This window comes from Brachycentrus maculatus, unplaced genomic scaffold (genome assembly GCF_059751285.1).
Source record: "Brachycentrus maculatus isolate JH-2025_06_01 unplaced genomic scaffold, ASM5975128v1 h1tg000677l, whole genome shotgun sequence".
Taxonomy (NCBI): Eukaryota; Metazoa; Arthropoda; class Insecta; order Trichoptera; family Brachycentridae; genus Brachycentrus; species Brachycentrus maculatus.
The window spans coordinates 135,573-155,670 of record NW_028281409.1 but is presented as its reverse complement, the minus strand read 5'-3'; the positions used below and the strand labels follow the sequence as shown (position 1 = coordinate 155,670).

Here is a 20,098-nt window from a genome sequence, read left to right as displayed (position 1 = left end):
ATTCAGGTCTGTATAATAACTAAAATATAAAATATAAAATTGTTCTATAAATAAGGAGAGGGGAAAGTAAGGGGAAGGGGTTAGTCAAGGGACGGAATTTGAAAACAAAGGAAAAATGGAAAGCAATGGCGAAGAATTTTGAAACAATATATTATTTAATAAATTATCATTAGAATTCAGGTTTTTTTGTATTTCTAAATTTTCAAGATAATTCATAATTTGAAACATGTAGTCTATAATAAAACTCAAGTGGTAAAAAACGAAGTGTTTTCTTTAATCATTGTAACATGTCTTACCACAAAGTTAATGCCGAAACAATAAATAAAATAACTTTATTAAATATTAATTATAATAAATACTAAAAATTGATTACACCTAGTGCAAGCTCTTGACATATGTAGGTGAATACATTAAAAGTGATATCAACATACTCACAATAAAAACAGTCTTATGAACATACGACGCATTGTAGTATTAATGCCCTATGGTTTATACCAGGGGTGGTCAAAGTGTGGCTCCAGAGCCGTATGCGGCTCTTTGACCTTTTAAGTGCGGCTTCGGCACAAATATCCGCGGGAAGGCTCTTCGACTCTACGTATTCATGCGAACAATATTTTTCAAGGATGGACCTTATTAAAGCAAATTGAGAAATTATCTCATTGATGACAACCTGGAAACGTGCTAAAAATAACGACATACAAACCTGATTTTATCAAACTCTCAAAGGAGGTGCAAGGACATTATTCGCAATACGCAGTGTTCTTATGGATACCTTACCTTTTGAACATTTTTTCTATCAATGAATAAAACAAAAAAAAAAAACTAACCATCACGCCGCTTCCCCGCAGGGGTAGGCAGAGAGAATAGAGCGCCACACCACTCTGTCCTTGCAAACATTCTTCGCCTCTTCCACGTTCATGCATCTCCTCATACATACCCGCCGATTGTTAGGACTCCTAACCTGACCACTTTCAAGTATTTGGCATACCTGATCGTGCCATGTTTTTCTCGGTCTTCCTCTGCTTCTTTTCCCGCTAACATTCGCCTCATAAATTTGTTTTACCGTTCTTTCCTCACTCATTCGTTCTACATGTCCAAACCATCTCAACACACCTTTCATGCAGTCGAAATGCGATCTCTCAGAAGAATGTGCGACAAAACGATGTATGATAGATGTGCGAATAGTGAAATAAGGAAGGAATGCAAAGCTGAGATAAGCATTATCGATAAAATTAAGAAAGGTGTGTTGAGATGGTTTGGACATCAATGAATAAAATTCTTATTAAGTGAGAAATCATGATTTATTGAGTGTACTCTTAATTAAACAAAGGTGCATAGGGCACTGCATATAAACGCAGTGTTATCTCGATCGTTAACACATGAAGAAAAGGTGATCAGCCATCCGCTTCAGGTACCAGTCCAGGGTGATATTGAATAAATATTAGGGTGAAAAAATCACTTATATTTATTTGACCCCCCCTGGGAATCGAACCCGGGACCTACAGAATGGTAGCCGATTGTGCTGATCATTACACTATGGAGGCGGAATTTTAATATGCAATATAAAAAGTCACAATATAATTTTCTATGTGTTTTTGTTAATAAAATACAACTTAGTAGACTCAAAAAATCTGTGTTTGATTTAAAATTAATACATAAATACCATTATTATTTATTTTTTAAAGATAATGGATATATATGGCTTTGACATTGTAACGCTTCATTACGAATTGTGATTAATTAACTTTTTTTTATTTTAAAGTAAATTTATTTAAATGCAGTATATTTTCTTTATTAAAGAAAGTCGTGTGGTGAGAAATGTGGGTGTTGAAAAAATGCCAATGTTGGAAACGAATTAAAAAATGAAATTTTATAATCAACCCTTGCTTTTATGAATGGAAATGTGTCGGATATAATTAGTGTTTATTTTTTACCACTGCGCGCCCCACATTCAAATTTCATTTGATCTTTTTTTGGTGTTGCATATCATAAAAAAGCTCCACTGAGCCAGTTTCTCGTTACGTCATTTTTTATTACGTTTTTATTTTTCTCCGTGCTTGGAAATACGCCATTTTATTTATAGTAAGTTCAAAAATGTATGGCAGTGACTTTAACCCTGATAAATCTTACACCAAATATCAACCCACGTAAAATTTACAATACTTCATTCATAAGAAAAACAGAAAAACACCTTTTTATGCACAAGAATATCTTATTTTTTACTTATATATTATTACAATGATGTTTACCCTAATGTAATATTTCAACGCAACTTCTGAACCTGATTCTAGAATTGCTGTCTTAATTTCTAAAATTATGAAGCTAAACGCATTTATTATGTGAATTAATTTTTTTTTTTTTGACATCTCATCAAAGATGAAGAAGAATATGGAAGTCTGGGCATTTACGGGGCTGACGACCGTCATCGGTTGGTTTAAGTGATCACTTTACACACGTGTAACATTCACCAATTCTACCCATTATTGACAACCACACTACTCAAATTCTTGGAAGTTCTACATATATGAACCAATTTAGAAACCTTGTTCTTGAATCACTAGAACTTCATCTTTGATGAGATGTCAAAAAATAATATGAAAATAACTCCTGTAATTGGAGATAATCCAGATTTTGTGAACAAGTATTTGGACACACTCAAAATGTTGAATTAAAAAACATTGTTATCGTTAATTTTAATTTCTAGAATTCCATTTTGATTTGTGTATTAAATATTACAGTAGTTTGAAAATGCCGTTACAATTGTCACAAATTCTATTATTTTTTTTTTAATGATAAAATACAATTTAGTAATCTCTAAAAATCAGTGTTTGATTTTAATATGAAATATTTCAACTAATTCAAATGCGTTTATAAATATTACGGTTTATTAAATCTTATCGAGAATTCTGTAACAAAACTGAAAACATGAAAATGTGCAAGTTTAAATTGGTTTATTATTATTTTTTGATATCTCATCAAAGATGAAGAAGAATATGGAAGTCTGGGCATTTACGGGGATTACGACCGTCATAGGCTGGTTTAAGTGATCACTTTACACACGTGTAACATTCACCAATTCTACCCATTATTGACAACCACACTACTCAAATTCTTGGAAGTTCTACATATATGAACCAATTTAGAAACCTTGTTCATGAATCACTAGAACTTCACTAGAGACATCTATTGGTGAGATGTAAAGAAGCTTTTTATTAAGCAGAAACTCTTATATTAGTATGTGAGATCCGAATCCTGGATTATAATCACACACATGAGAAACGCCAGAAAATACCATTTTCATTTTTATTATTAAGCTTATAATTTGACCAGATAATTTATTTACAACATTTTGAGTGTGTCCAAATACTTGTTCACAAAATCTGGATTATCTCCAATTACAGAAGTTATTTTCATATTATTTTTTGACATCTCATCAAAGATGAAGAAGAATATGGAAGTCTGGGCATTTACGGGGCTGACGACCGTCATCGGCTGGTTTAAGTGATCACTTTACACACGTGTAACATTCACCAATTCTACCCATTATTGACAACCACACTACTCAAATTCTTGGAAGTTCTACATATATGAACCAATTTAGAAACCTTGTTCTTGAATCACTAGAACTTCATCTTTGATGAGATGTCAAAAAATAATATGAAAATAACTCCTGTAATTGGAGATAATCCAAATTTTGTGAACAAGAATTTGGACACACTCAAAATGTTGAATTAAAAAACATTGTTATCGTTAATTTTAATTTCTAGAATTCCATTTTGATTTGTATATTAAATATTACAGTAGTTTGAAAATGCCGTTACAATTGTCACAAATTCTATTATTATGTGTTTTTAATGATAAAATACAATTTAGTAATCTCTAAAAATCAGTGTTTGATTTTAATATGAAATATTTCAACTAATTCAAATGCGTTTATAAATATTACGGTTTATTAAATCTTATCGAGAATTCTGTAACAAAACTGAAAACATGTAAATAAGCAAGTTTAAATTGGTTTATTATTGTTGTAAAAAAAACAGTATATAGAAAAAAATGGTAACATTCTAGTAATTATTATAACTTGAAATGTTTTGCTATAATAATAGAATAAACACGTGATACACTTGTATGTGTTTATTTTTACCAGTAAACAAATTCACCGTTTATCATCAGTGATGAATGAATAGTGCACTGAAATTAGTTACAGTAGAAAAAACCTTTCAGCGAAAGCTAAAATGGCAGTGCAAAATGGAGCCCTGGTTCCAACCGTATGGAGTTAGCAGAAGAAGGATAGACTGAAAAAGTCGAAATGCGATCTCTCAGACGAATGTGCGACGAAACGATGTATAAGAGATGCTTGAATGGTGATATAAGGAAACAATGGAAGGCTAACATAAGAGTATTATCTATAAAATTAAGAAAACTGTGTTAAGATGGTTTGGGCATATGAATCGAATGAGTGAGGAAAGAACGGTAAAACAAATTTATGAGGAGAATGTGCTTGGTAAAAAACTTGTATTTCAAATACTTGAAAGTGGTCAGGTCAGGAGTGGGAATGATCGGCTTATATGAATGAAGAGATTCACGAATGTGGAAGGGGCGTATATTGTTTACAAAAACACATCGGTGTGGCGTTTTATTCTCTCTGCCTACCCCTGCGGTGAAGCGGCGTGATGGTCAGTTAGTTAGTTCGGTTGTTTAGATCAAACCCTTATGGTTTTACCTAAATGGTGCATAGGGCACTTCATCATATAAACGCAGTGTTATCTTGATCGTTAACATATGAAGGAAAGGTGATCAGCCCCCCGCTTCAGGTATCAGTCCAGCGTAATACTGAATTAATATTACAGTGAAAAAAATCACTTATATTGAATTGACCCCTCTGAGAATCGAACCCGGGACCTCCAGAACGGTAGCCGAGCGTACTGACCATTACACTACGGAGGCGGAGGAATTGTTTAAGCCAAGTTTATACACCATACTGAGCGTTTTTCGTCGTTTTTGTTAATAAACTCAATAATTCGCAACCTGAATAATAAAATCTTATTGTATTGTAAAGCTACCCTTTTATTTCCTTGACCGTGAACTACGATGACGTAAAGGAAAGAGGGCAACACGTTCATTGGGTATAAATATTTGGCGACTCATATTTCGCCTTTTGCCTTAACAAGAGCGAAAACGTATTTAAAATTACGAAATTTCGCTATTCGCGATGACTTTTCTTCTTTTGCCTGGCGTATTACACGAAAAGTGTCCCAGGTACGTCGGAATGATGGATGGAATATGAATAATTAATTGTGTATTATGTTTTTCGCGTATTTGTTGTTCGTAACTCTTACCAAATTCGTCAATACCAGTATATATGTACCTATATGTTATGTTATAGAAGAATATGGAAGTCTGGGTATTCACAGGGTATATCACCTATCGTAGGCTGGTTAATTTATCAGTTTATGCACGTGTAACTTTAACACTCTACCCATGATTGACAACCACACTACTCAAATTTTTGGAACTCATACAATTATCATAAATCTCATTTCGCTTCATGTTTGAGTTTACGGCATCATCTATGGTTGATTCAAGCTTTTATTTAGAAGAGACTCTTTTCTTAAAATCTACGCAAGATCCTAAACAGATTATATTATATACTGGGAGATGACTGAAAACATTATTTGAATGTTTTTCTATTATACAATTTTTGTATTGTATTATTAAATAAAAAAAATTTGAGCAGTGGGATTGTCAATCATGGGTAGAATGGTAAATGTTGCAAGTGTTTAAAGTGATCACTTAACCAATCTATGATAAGTCATAAGCCCTGTAAATGCCTGTCAGACACACCAATAAGTATTTATGCATATACATATATGTTTGTATATATATATATATATATATATATATATATATATATATATATATATATATATATATATATATATATATATATATATATATATATATATATATATATATATATATATATATATATATATATATATATATATATATATATATATATATATATATATATATATATATACATATATAAATATGCTTAATTTGTTATTGCTATGTCTACCACTTATCTCATGTACTTATTTATCTGTAGTTATCTAGAAAATATGTGAGGGGTCAACAGAAATCTTCGATATCTACTTTTTACCAACACTGGCGGACATTACTCATAGGAATAATTAAAACTACGTATTTTTCTTTGTGCTACTTTGTAACAATATTCTTATGAAATTCACAACATGACCCACTCGCGTATTCACAAAAAATATTATAAAAAAATGAAATAAAAACAATTCATACAGTGACACGTTTTTCTAACGAATTTGACTTTAATATCGAGTAGGTATTTAAATCGTAACAATAAATCTTTGAAGCATTAATCGACACACTATTTTAAACCATTTTCAAAAGAAAATAATTAAAAAATAAAATAAAAACATTTAATTCAGTAATGTGCATTCAGTTTTCTGACGAATATGATTTCTATTATAGAGTAGGTAATTACAATGTCAATAAATCTTTAATGAATTAATCGATTTTGAAACCTTTTTTCAAAACAAACAAAAAACAAATAGCTGCGATATAAAAAAAATGCGATAGCCGTGGTATGAATAAAGTTAATAATAATAATAAAAAATGATTGGGATCTATTTTCAAAGAATGGCAGTATCGTCTTATTTTCGATCATTGTGCCGTGTCCCATACCGCAAGATGGATCTATTACGATAGGATCTTTGATAATTTTATCGATCGGTAAAGATTTTCCAAGATATGTTTGTAGGTATGATATTATACATAGGTAGGTAGTCGGCTCGGGGGGCGGTTCAGTGACTACCGGCCGCATACTACCTACCTTTCTAAATTGTAATAATAAAAATAATAACATAGGTATCTGGGCTCGGTGGAGGGGGGGTGACGTCACGCTCCGGCCGTGGCAGTGATCCAGCCGGCATTTCAGTGCGCGCGTCCGTCCGCATCGTTCATGCGCACGCTCGGCTCCGGAGAGACGCGAAAGCTGACGGAGATTCCCGAGTCGCGCGAGCTTTCTGTTCCGCCGTGCGCCGCGTTACCTCCTCTATCCGCTGCGCTCCGCGCGCGTTGATGTCACCCGCGAGGTCCTGACACCTGTCAGCTCCCACTTGTTGCGGAAACAGAAACAGTTTCGTCCCTTTAGTGTAGTGTACTTATCGGGTGCTCTGTGATTATTCTAGTATTTAGTGAAAAGTGAGTGATACATTCGTCAATCGGTTGCGATGAAAGCCTCTTGTACCAGGGTCGCCTTCGGAGGTGGTTGATGCCGTTCCGTCCTTGTTTATTTACCCCGTCGATCAAAACATATCGGATAAGCAAATTGTGCAACCAACCGCTTTAGAGTGTAATAAATAAATCTGTGTTATTTTGGTGCTGATTCGTGTCCTAAAATGAAACGCCGCTGGTCGAACAACGGGGGTTTCCAGACCCTGCGCATGCTCGAGGAGAGCTCGGTCGAGGTGACGTCCTCGTCCGCGCTGATCACCCCCGCCATGGTCATGTCGCCCGAGTCGCTGGGCTCGCCGGAGTACCCCGACCTGGACCTGTGGGGGTACGCGGAGGCGCTGCCGCTCGGCTACGGGGGCCACGGGCCCGCGGGCGCCGGGCTGGGCGGCTGCGCGCCCCCGGCCCTGCCGCTGCCGCTGCCGCCCATGGCGCTGCCGCACACCCCCAACACACCCAAGTCCGAAAACGGATCCGTATCCTCAGGTAAAGAGCGAGGATCGACGATTCTTTTTCACTCTTTCTTAATTTAATCGATGATGCTTATCTCAGCCTTGCATTCTTATGAATGTAAAATTTCTTCATACCATTCAGGTGATGAAATATTCTTCTGGGGTCGCTTTGGGATAAAATTTACAGTAGATGATACGAGTTAGGTAAAAAGTAGAAATGGATATGAATATTGCACTTACGTATTTGACCATTTTTTCTCAGTATGTCATACATAAACTTAGTATGTACTGTACACATATCGCTCACTCCTTTCAAGAACGTCATAAATAAAAAAAACTTGATTTTTCATGCGAACGTTTTTAAAGTTAAAAAATATAATACAATGTATTAATAATAAATATCAAGCCACTTACTGAACTTTTTACTGTGCAACATATCTTTTTAAGTATAACCTGAAGGTTTTTTCTCCATTTGAAAAATATTTAGTATTTTTCAAAAAATAATTAAACAATACCTTTTCTTCAAAATGCAAAAAACAACACTTTCTGCCCTGTAGCGGGTAAATATTAAGTTAAAAACATGCGTCTTTTGCTGGGATATAGTACATTTTCTGGGCATTCTGAAAACATGCACAACTAAAAAATTTACGATTTTTGATTTATGACGTTCTTGAAAGGAGTGAGCGATTCATGAAAATATTCATTTTAAATAGTTTTTTTTTCGGTATTGCGTTTTGAGTATATATATAATTAGTTAATTAAACCATATCCGCTACCTATGTGGAGCATGCGGAATCCATAAACCGTCTACAGGCTTTTCTGTCGGTTCCTAGTTCCCTTGCATTCTCCCGCACCTTGAAGTTCAGACGAGACATTTGATTTAGAGTTATAATTTCATTACTTTGTGATTTGGCATAAACTTTGTTGAATAACGATGCTTTAAATATAAAAATAAAACACTTGTTTAAGATCACGTTTCGAGCATATAATTGGAAACGCCACAGTCTAAGGATATCGGTAACGACAAAACTCGATTTACGGATCAAATAAAATGAATGTGGAAAAACTATAAGGTTAAAAACTATTGTTTTACTATACGAAATGCAATTCCAGCCAGAAATGTCGGTACAAAACATTAATCTGGTAAACACGAATAGTTTTGACATATACAGATGTTCTCATCAACAGGTTAAAGTACAAACTGCTTGTATTTTCATCAGTTTGTATTTTTACATGTTGATGAGAACATCTGTAGTTCTCGAAACTAGTCGTGTTCATATTAATAAAATGAAAATGTATTTTATTACATTATATTCAATATTCGCTCTTTTTCTCTTTTCCGCATCGAATTGTTCTTAGGGCACTGCATTAGTTTGATCCCTTACTTATGATTTTATAAAATCATTTGTCAAGTTATTCATTTTTAAGTTCTTTTAAAATTTCATCGCAATTATAATTTTTTCTAAGAAATTTTAACTATTGCGCAACGTATTGACCATTTAATTGCAGCCGTAAGCGCATGCCATTAGCCTTCAAATTGGAGTTACACCTGTAACTTGAATCAATTAATATATTCAAATAGAATTAATGTGGACGTTTATTATTTGAGAAAATAATTAAGTAAATGTATTTTTTTCTTAACTATTTCTCTAGCCCACGAGACTTTTAAATGAGATTAAGGTCAGAGCATAGACAAACGTTACTGACGACAATATAACGCGTTACGATGGTACCTTCATATATCAGTTGTTTATAAACATGTTATATTTAATTACATTTCAGTTTGCTTAGCGTTACTTTTATCAACAACAAAAGCAAATAAAAATTGATAGGTATGTATGTCTTGTGCATACAAATATTCTCGCACAAGATATGTAGGTAGGTACTCGTGTAAGTACAAATATTTATATGGTTGGTCACACATTTTTATCTCTCGCTGCAGCTGTGTAACGGATTTGGGTACCTACCTGTGTTTATACGAAAATGCATTTAAATGCATCTTTTGTTATTGTATCACGTAAATGATATTGGAAGAAATGTAAAAATGAAATTAATTGCGATCAATAAGTGCGGAAACAGACTCGCAGGTTTGAGAAGTTGGAATCAACTACTTCAAGCTGGCTGCTCTGCAGTTTTATTACAAAAATCTCAATCGACTGCAATCCGACTGCGACTGCTTGAGACGCCAGTGTGTGCTCTCACAGTCTAAGATCGAATTGTTAAGAATTTGCCTACGAAAATGTAAATAATTTTCTTTTTTTTTATTGTTTTTTATTTATTTTAAAAATATTATTTATACACGTAGTTTATTTAGTCTATGTACTGCCAGATTTTATCAAACTGTTTATAATACAAATACGAAATATGGCTAATAATTGATTCTTGAGTATATTTTGTATTTGTTGTAATTGTATAAATAAAGGAAGAATCCAAAAAATACTCGTAATAGTGTATTGTATATAATCATCACCATTAAGGCTGTACAAATGTATTAGGCAAACAACGTTGCGATGTGTTCCATCCTCTCTGCCTACATCTGCAGGATATGACATGATCTTAGTTATTAGTCTGCATAATTTATTAAAACCCCCTTTCCATAACATTATTGATGTATATATCAACTAGAAAACATCTGCTAAGTCCTTGAATTATCCTTTGTTATATCTTTTGTAAGTGGGCGGGCTAGAAAGTTTTCTCTTTGAACTGAAATAAAGAAAAATACTGGAATTCTATTTCCTTCCCCACACGGAAGTCTCCAGAAAGAATAAATAGCTAAAAGTCTACGCAGACGTTTAAGAATCATTTGAAGGATAAACTTAATCAAATCTCTAGAACTCAACTTGTTCTTTTAATAATGACCGTTCTTTACCACCGGTGGATGCGAACTCACAGCAACACCAATCCGATACTTACACAGATAAATTCATCGTTATAATACATAATTAATACACGTGGAGCCGATAAACACAACTAAGTTTGGAGTAAAGTTCTTACAATATGTTGTCTATATCCAAATTAACCTGCCTGACATATATAAAATAGAACCCAGTCAGGGATAGGTAATTAATGAACTGAAAATATACTTTATGGGAATGTCATTTGTGTTAGTGATTAGTTATATTTTCTCCAACAAAAAAAACTCCGCGTCCATAGTGTAATGGTCGGCACGCTCGGCTACCATACTGGAGGTCCAGGGTTCGATTCCCAGGGGGGGGATCAAATAAATATAAGTCATTTTTTCACTCTATTATTTATTGAATATCACTCTGGACCTGAAGGGGAGGGCTGATCACCTTTCCTTCATGTGTAAATGATCAAAATAACACTGCGTTTATATGATGCAGTGTCCTATGTACCATCGGGTGCGGATGAGGGTTTAAAGAAGATATTTCTTACCTTATGTTATTTTCTATATGCCTATTTACAGTACCTTTTATTGCTTTATATTTTACATTTTGCCCTGTGTTTTCTTATTAGTTTTTCAGTCGTGCTAACCTTAATCCCATGCTCCAAAAAATGAGTAATGGTAATCGCTAAGCGAGAATTTTATAATGCTACTTATGTATGTAATTTAATTGAAATAAATCAATAAATAAATTAATTGTGTCGGGTTGATGTCCCGTGGTTAGTGTCGAAGACTCTTGATTCAGAGTTTCTCGGTTCGAACCCACTCTACTACAGTTCAATACCTATTTCTAATCATGAGCAGCTTGGGCTAACAGAGATAGTATGAAATTGAAATATTTTTGTGAATAATAAATATTTCTCTTTTTTTTTTAAATAAACTCTATAGACTGACTAAAGGGTAGCTCTATAGGCCTGACACAATACGGATCGTGGAAGCGAGGCCTAATCCAAGGAGGGTGTCTCAGCTCCCCTCTTACCCCTTCCGCCGTTGCACGCTATTGACCTTCGTCCGGATTCGAGGGCGCACGTGTATGGGGAAAAAAATTGGCGACAGTTCAAGGTGAACTGGTCCCGTATTCCCCCTTCCCCAGCGGCGGGCAGACTTAATCCAGAACACCTTTCATCTGATGCAATTCCCTTGTTTTTGGCGTGCGATTTTTTTGCAGTCGATCCTGCACGCCATGTGCCTCGATAGAATTTAAAATTAGAACGCCGTTTTTTTTGCGGTCCGTTTTCCTCGTTCGTTTTTTGGGCGAAACTTTATAGGTACCTTCCTGGTATAATGTAAAACCCTAAAATGTCGGCCTAGTTTCTCACGCATTTTTTCACAAAGGCGAGTCGGAGCTACTCTATTTTTTTTAAATCGGAAATTAAATAATAATAAAACGAACTGTGCTAACATAGTATCGCCTTTTCCTTAAACTGTTTACGTGGTATTTATATTCGATGTGAGAGAAAGTAAACATGTATAATTTAATATTATACTTAATTTTTTTTAACCCTATGATCGCCTTTCTGTACTTCCAATTTTTACCTGTAGTTAGGTACCTAAAATATTAAAGATATTTTACCTAAAATACGGTAGATTGTTTCCTAAAATATGGTAGATATTTTACCCCCTGTTTACTTATAAAAATCAAGTCAATATTTTTATGGCCTAACTACTTATATGTGGCGTGGGACAACTTACCCACGAATCTGAGATCTATCTAGAATCCCGTCGAATTGCGATCTCAACTCAAAGATCAAACTCAAGACCCAGCCTTTCCGTATCTCTTATCCATAGTAATTACTGTAATTGTAAAGCGCCCTTGAGGTATTTTCTCACAAAAGTGGCGCTTTATAAATTGGCCATATTTATCATTATCTTTATAATCCTCTCTAGATATGTATCACTCAATTTTACGTGCTTTGCCGGAAAAAATCCTCGATGTAACATTATTAGATGTAAAGAATCGAGATGTTACAATATCGCTCATTTGGTGTTACAATGGCGTAATTACACTTTTAGAACTATTACAGGAGATGCCATTCAGACGTTGTAGCAACAGAACTGGCGCCATTTTACTCAATTTTACAGTGACATTCGCGCCATCTCGCAGCATTTCACCACAAAATCAATTCTGTCGATATTTCTCCCAATGTCTCTCGGCATATTTTGACATATTAAACTTGTTTTAAAAAGTGTAATTACGTCGTTGTTGCACCAATTGAGCTATATGTACTTTTTAAAGTCAAAATGGCTAGTGTATAGTGAAATGCAATCCGCCTAACGATACTAATGTACGTTTAATGCCGGTTATTAAAGTAATCAACATTGCCTGTATTCCCGCGGACTTATCCGATTGAAAATAACGCGAGATAAAATTTCATTAGAAAGCCCGTCTGTTTTTGTTATTTTGGCCTTGCGTGCACCTGCCGCGATGTCCCTTCCACACAGTGCATTCTTCGCCCGGGGTATTCGTGTTGCAACGCCCTATTATGCAATTTCTGAAGCGGCTCGCTCTTCGTCGGCCATTTCAGGGTCAGCCGTTTGCGCAACTTGACACAATGCACTCCATACGTAGACGCTCGATTAGATTATTAATTCTATTCATCTCTTTCACTTTTTTTCTCTCCATTCGGTCTCTATTCTTTCTCGACTCGGTCATTAGTATTGAATCGGTTTTTTGAGTGGCCTCGCCCTAAAAACTATCGCAATACCTGATTTGAACCGTCACTATTACTTTACTTGACGTCGAAGACTTTTATGTAAGTATGTTATAATAAGAGTCAATGTAATATAATATAACGACTTCATGTACTTAAATGTTACTTATCTACGTATTTCGATAGTAGTTACTTAATCTAATCTTATAGCCTGATTTTTTACCCGTTATTTTTCAACTATGTTATAATGAAAGACTCAATGTTATATACATTTTATAAGACTATATGTACTAATGATACGTATCTACGAATTTCGTTAGTATAAAAGTTACTTAATCTAATCTTCTAGCTTAATTTTTACCCCTTATTTTATTACTAACTTACTAAGTATGTTATAATAAAAGAATCAATGTAGCATAATATAACTACTTTATAAACTAATATGTTACTTATATACGAGTTTCGTTGTTAACTTCTTTATCTTGCCTTATAGTCCGATTTTTTACCCCGTTCTTTTTTAACTAAGTATGTTATCATCCGCCTCCGTAGTGTAATGGTCAGCAGGCTCGGCTACCGTTCTGGAGGTCCCGGGTTCGATTCCCAAGGGGGGTAAAATAAATATAAGTGATTTTTTCACTGTAATATTTATTCAATATTACCTTGGACTGGTACCTGAAGCGGAGGGCTGATCACCTTTCCTTTATGTGTTAACGATCAAGATAACACTGCGTTTATATGATGCAGTGCCCTATGCACCATTGGGGTGCGGATAAGGGTTATATATATATATATATATATATATATATATATATATATATATATATATATATATATATATATATATATATATATATATATATATATATATATATATATATATATATATATATATATATATATATATATATATATATATATATATATATATATATATATATATATATATATATATATATATATATATATATATATATATATATATATATATATATATATATATATATATATATATATATATATATATATATATATATATATATATATATATATATATATATATATATATATATTTAACTAAGTATGTTATAATAAGAGTCGATGTAATATATTATAAATACTATATGTTCTAATATGTTACACATCTACGAATTTCGTTGGCAGTTACTTAATCTATTCTTATAGTCTGATTTTTTACCCGTTATTTTACATTCTTATAATAGCAAAAGCATTAAGCAGCTTTATTTGTTTTGTTTTACTATTATCTTTCACTCCAGGTAAAACTTCTACGAGTCCATTAGTGTTTGACTCAAATTCTCCTCTATCGCTGCCACTAAAAGAGCAAAGTTCCTTTATCGTGTGTCGAGTTTGTTTCTCATAGCTCTGGGCGGGCTCACCGATCTGGACGAGTTTTTTTTTCCTTTTATCCACTTTACATCGCTGACCAAGTATCGCCAGCGATGTGGAGCGGCTGCTTCAGTCACGATTTTTCTTTGATATTTCTCAACTCGTATTATATCGCTCACTCCTTTCAAGAACGTCATAAATCAAAAAACTTGATTTTTCAGGAGAACGTTTTTAAAGTTTAAAAATACAATACAATGTATTAAAAATAAATATCAAGCCACTTACTGAACTTTTTACTGTGCAACAGATCTTTTTAGGTAAAACTTAAAGGGTTTTTCTCCATTTGAAAAATATTTATTATATTTAAAAAAAATTATTAAATAATACCTTTTCTTCAAAATGCAAAAACAACACTTTCTGCCCTCTAGCGGGTAAATATTAAGTTAAAAATAAGCCGCTTTTGCTGGTATATAGTTCATTTTCTGGGCACAATTTAAAACATGCACAATTGAAAATTGACGATTTTTGATTTATGACGTTCTTGAAAGGAGTGAGCGATATGTTACATGTATGATAGTTTTGTTAGGCGCCAAACTTAAGGTCATGAGGCAAATCTCATTCTTGTTAACCACATAATTTTGTGTTTTCGGACCGCTGGACGTCGGACTAATCGCTGTTTTCCGTGTAAAAAGTGAAATCGGCATATTTTAGAGCATAAATCATTGCATTCCTCGTAATTTGGCATACCTTTAATAACATTTCCGTGTGAGTCTATTTCATTCAGTTTACTGCCTGATTAACTTTACAAAATATGAAACTTTCAAATATTCAAGATAAGAGGAGTTACGTAGACTTTTGATGCCACCAGATTTTAAGTTTTAATAGATCTGGTCATGATAATTCTTTTTGGCCGTCCTCGTTCTGTTCTCCCGTTCACATTTGCCAAATATGCTTTCTTAGTCATTCTCTCGTTATCCATTGACTCTACTTGTCCATACCACCTAAAAAATCTTTTCGCAATATTTTCAATTATCCCTGGTTTAGCCTTACGCTAGTTTCTAATATCCTTATTTTTAATTCTGTCATACAACGATTTCCACACCCATCTTTATTTTTAATTCTGTCATACAACGATTTTCCACACCTATTTTCATTTTTAATTCTGTCATACAACGATTTTGCGCACTTATTTTTATTTTTAATTCTGTCATACAACGATTTTCCACACATTCGTCTGAGGGGACGCGTTACAACAGCATTCACTCTAGGTTCATAATTCACGAGTAATAGCTACGTAGAGTGTCGAGCTATTAAAATAGTTATTGTCGACTACGTACGAGGTATTATAACCTGGATACTCATAAATTAAGCACATGCCATTCATAGAATACACACAATAACGATCTAATGACCCACAATATTGGCTTTGTAGCGTGAAAAGAAATATTCACAACCGTCCATGTGTGAATCACATTATAAAGTATTACATATGTGGGTCCTTCGGTTTGGGGGAATCATTGCATAACGCACAATAATTATGATATAATTATATTTACTATACGTACAGTAATAATAACTTTCCGGGTCGTCTATTTTTATAGTGTTTTCATTGTATTATTTTAGTGGTAAAAAATCAGTACAAAAACACTTGTATGCATGTATTTCATAAGGAAACTAAAGATATTTAACATGAAAATTGTATGGTAGACCACGGGATTTGTTTTAATGTACCTGAATACGAGACTATCAGAAAAATATATAGTTAGTTAACTAACTAATTAACCATCACGCCACTTCCCCGCATGGCTTAGCAGAGTGAATAGAACACCACACCACTCTGTATTTCCAAACATTCTTCGCCTCTACCACGTTCATGCATCTCCTCATGCATACCCTCCGATTATTTCGACCGACCGCTTTCAAGTATTTTAGCATGTCTGATCGTGCCAAGTTAGTTAATTAGAAAACAGATGTCAGTGCCTATTTAAGTTTTATCCTGAAAATTTAAGCTTTTAGCGCGTAACAATGACACTTTGAGTTTTCATTTTTACCCGCAGGACTCTAAAGCGTGACTAAGTGTTATCGGAAAATATCGTTACCGCACATTATGCACTCAAATGGGTGATAATGGCGTGACGTACAACTCCAGCAGGTTGAATCTGGGACGAGGTTAGGAGAAACAAGTGACTTTGTTTGCATGTCGAATTATAATGCCAATCTCTCCGCACGTACTTGCCTGTGCATGAGACGCTACGCGTGATGCGAGATGTTTTACACTGAACGACCTCATATTTATCCCGATTTGGCGATGACAATACCGCATGGTTCATTCAATTTTATTTCGTCAAATGTATATAAAAGTATTATTTTTTGACATCTCATCAAAGATGAAGAAGAATATGGAAGTCTGGGCATTTACGTCTATTATTTTACATCTCACCAATAGATGTCTCTAGTGAAGTTATAGTGATTCAAGAACAAGGTTTCTAAATTGGTTCATATATATGGAACTTCCAAGAATTTGAGTAGTGTGGTTGTCAATAATGGGTAGAATTGGTGAATGTTACACGTGTGTAAAGTGATCACTTAAACCAGCCCATGACGGTCGTCAGCCCCGTAAATGCCCAGACTTCCATATTCTTCTTCATCTTTGATGAGATGTCAAAAAATAATATGAAAATAACTCTTGTAATTGGAGATAATCCAGATTTTGTGAACAAGTATTTGGACACACTCAAAATGTTGTATATAAAAGTATATAAGCAATTATTGTATATAAGCAAGCTAAATAATTTCTTCACAAATTTCTCAACTGGTGGCGCCACAGTCATACTTCCGAATCTATTGAAAATTGAACCAGCATGTGGAAGGGAAACGAGACCATTGCATATATGCAGGTTTCAAAAACTTATGGATCTTCAATAATGGGCAGAATGGTGAACGTTACACAAGTGTAAAAAGTGTTGGCTTAAGCCAGCCAAACGCCAGGTCGTTAGCCTTGCGATGCTCAGACAGCCACAAGTTGTTTCATTTATAAAAATGAAAATAAATTAAATGTACCGAAAAATAATGTACCCTGGATTAGTTAAATTTACATGCCTTTTAAAAATCCACTGTTTTTATTTTAAAAGTTTTTCAAACTGTAAATGTCAATTAGTTAACTTAAAATTAAAGTTTTTTAATATTTTAAAATTAAACACTTGAATAATCCACTTTATCGAGTTTTATTTTTATTAACGACTAGTTTCGAAAACGACAATTGTTTTCATCTTCTGAACTAACTAACTAACTAACCATCACGCCGCTTCCCCGCAGGGGTAGGCAGAGAGAATCGAACGCCACACCACTCTGTCTTTGCAAACATTCTTTGCCTCTTCTACATTCATGCATCTCCTCATACATACCCGACGATTATAACGACTCCATCTTCTGGTACAAATTAAAACAGTTTTAATTCGTACCAGAAGATGAAAACAACTGTCGTTTTCGAAACTAGTCGTAAATAAAAATAAAACTCGATAAAGTGGATTATTCAAGTGTTTAATTTTAATAAAATAATCATGTCATTCCACAAAGTTAATGCCGAATCAATAAATAATATAAAGTTTTTAACATATTTTTTTTTTTAGAATTACATAAGTACACTTTAATTCTTTTTTTATACATTGTACCATCTGTAAACAGAGATCTTATGATAAAATTAATACATATTGAAAAAGAAATGCTACGTTTTGATCACCCTTTTTTCTGCATTTTTATTTTCCATTTTTGCATGCAGACTTGCTAAATAAATCTGCACTATGAATTGTTTATTTTTCCATCTCGATAAGATGTCCCAATAATATACCTGCACTAGAGTTGGCCACAGCATGGTTGCTATTTGCCGGCTACACGGTGTAATGCCTCCTCGGCATACTTAATACCAGTTTGCCATTGAGTCGACTAGTTTGTTACATTATTGCTTGTCACTATTTGAGATCGCCTTCTCTCCGAAATGGGTTACATACCTTCCAACCTTGATCTGCTTCACTATCTAGAGTTTTATCAAATAGAACACTGCATCTAGAGCATTTCTACTATTTGAACGTATTTTTTTATTATTTATTTATGTTTTACTTTGTTAATACCCCTATTTCTTCAAATCTACTGTAATACGTCTCTCACTCGTTTCAACAACGTCATTATAAAAAATTGATTTTTCAGGAGATCTTTTTTAAAGTTTAAAAATATAATAAAATGTTTCAAAAATAAATAGCAAGCCACTTATTGAATTTTTTACTAAGCAACAGATATTTTATGTAAAACCTGAATGTTTTTTCTCCATTTAAAAAATATTTAGTATATTTAAAAAAATAATTAAACAATACATTTTCTTTAAAATGCAATAACAACACTTTCTGCCCTATAGCGGGTAAATATGAAGTTAAAAATATGCCGCTTTTGCTGGGATATAGTACATTTTATGGGCATTCCGAAAACATGCACAACTGAAAATTGACGAATTTTGATATATGACTTTGTTAAAACGAGTGAGCGACGTGTTTCCATGCATTACGCATCATTTTCAAGAATGCATCGAAACTCGTGTCAAAGTAGATTTTAAGAAATAGTGATATTTACTAAGTAGAGTGACTGCCGAATCAATTAATGAATTTGCTATTTTTAGTGAAAAGCTGTATATTGTTAATTAAATTAAACTTTTAATATATTATAAATAAAAACACTTGTTTATTACCACCTGAGTATATGTTTATTTAAACGACTCGTTTATTTTTAAACCCTTTGATAGAAGCATCTCTACACCCAATGGTGCATAGGGCACTGCCTCAAATGTATTGCATAAAACATATAAATAAATAGTGAAACAGTTTTTTTAGGATTCTGTCACATTTGGTTCCGGTTGGATGATGTCTATTGCAGGTTGATATTAGAATTCGCAGATAAATTTGCGGCTACATTTTTTGCTAGACTTTTAATTAAGTATGCACATTTTTTGTTTATTTTATGCAGATCTGGTCGAGAGAGAGAACTTCACACGCGGTTCATATGTAAAAACTCAATGTCACGAACAACGGTTATAATTTTTAATATATGATAATTTTGACCCCTTGGTCTCATGCTGAATAGCGAACGGAAAAGGATTTTTTTATATATAAATTAAATAGTCACGCGGTATGCGATAATGTTTGCGGTGCTTTTCTAGCGTAATAAAATTTAATATATTCCTCATTTCTAATTTGTCGAACGCGTATGACAAACATATTATAGAATGATCATTTCTTTTGGTGTAATAAAATTCATTATGTTACACGTCGTTTAGAGTAAAACTGTTTGACCCACATATTATTATGTTGATTTTATTCATATTTGTATGTTTTTTTCCCTATGAAATGTAAAATAACCTGTCAGGTTTTTTCGATCCCTTCGCAATTGATAATATTTATCACGTATTGTAACGATGAATATAAATATCT

At 33.5% G+C, this 20,098-nt stretch overlaps 1 protein-coding gene across 2 annotated transcripts in view; it reads left to right on the top strand.

Annotated features, from left to right (window-relative positions):
- LOC148300661 (ecdysone receptor-like) overlaps window positions 1–20,098 on the top strand; it is a 343,879-nt gene that overhangs the window by 258,907 nt on the left and 64,874 nt on the right. Inside the window, exon 1 of one of the 2 annotated variants that reach the window (XM_088274455.1) lies at window positions 6,970–7,758. The exons of the other annotated variant lie outside the window; for it this stretch is intronic. Within the exon in view, the coding sequence (XP_088130581.1) occupies window positions 7,440–7,758 (319 nt within the window). The 5' untranslated portion in view covers window positions 6,970–7,439. Of the gene's footprint in view, window positions 1–6,969; window positions 7,759–20,098 lie in introns of those variants that run through there. 2 annotated transcript variants of the gene reach the window in all.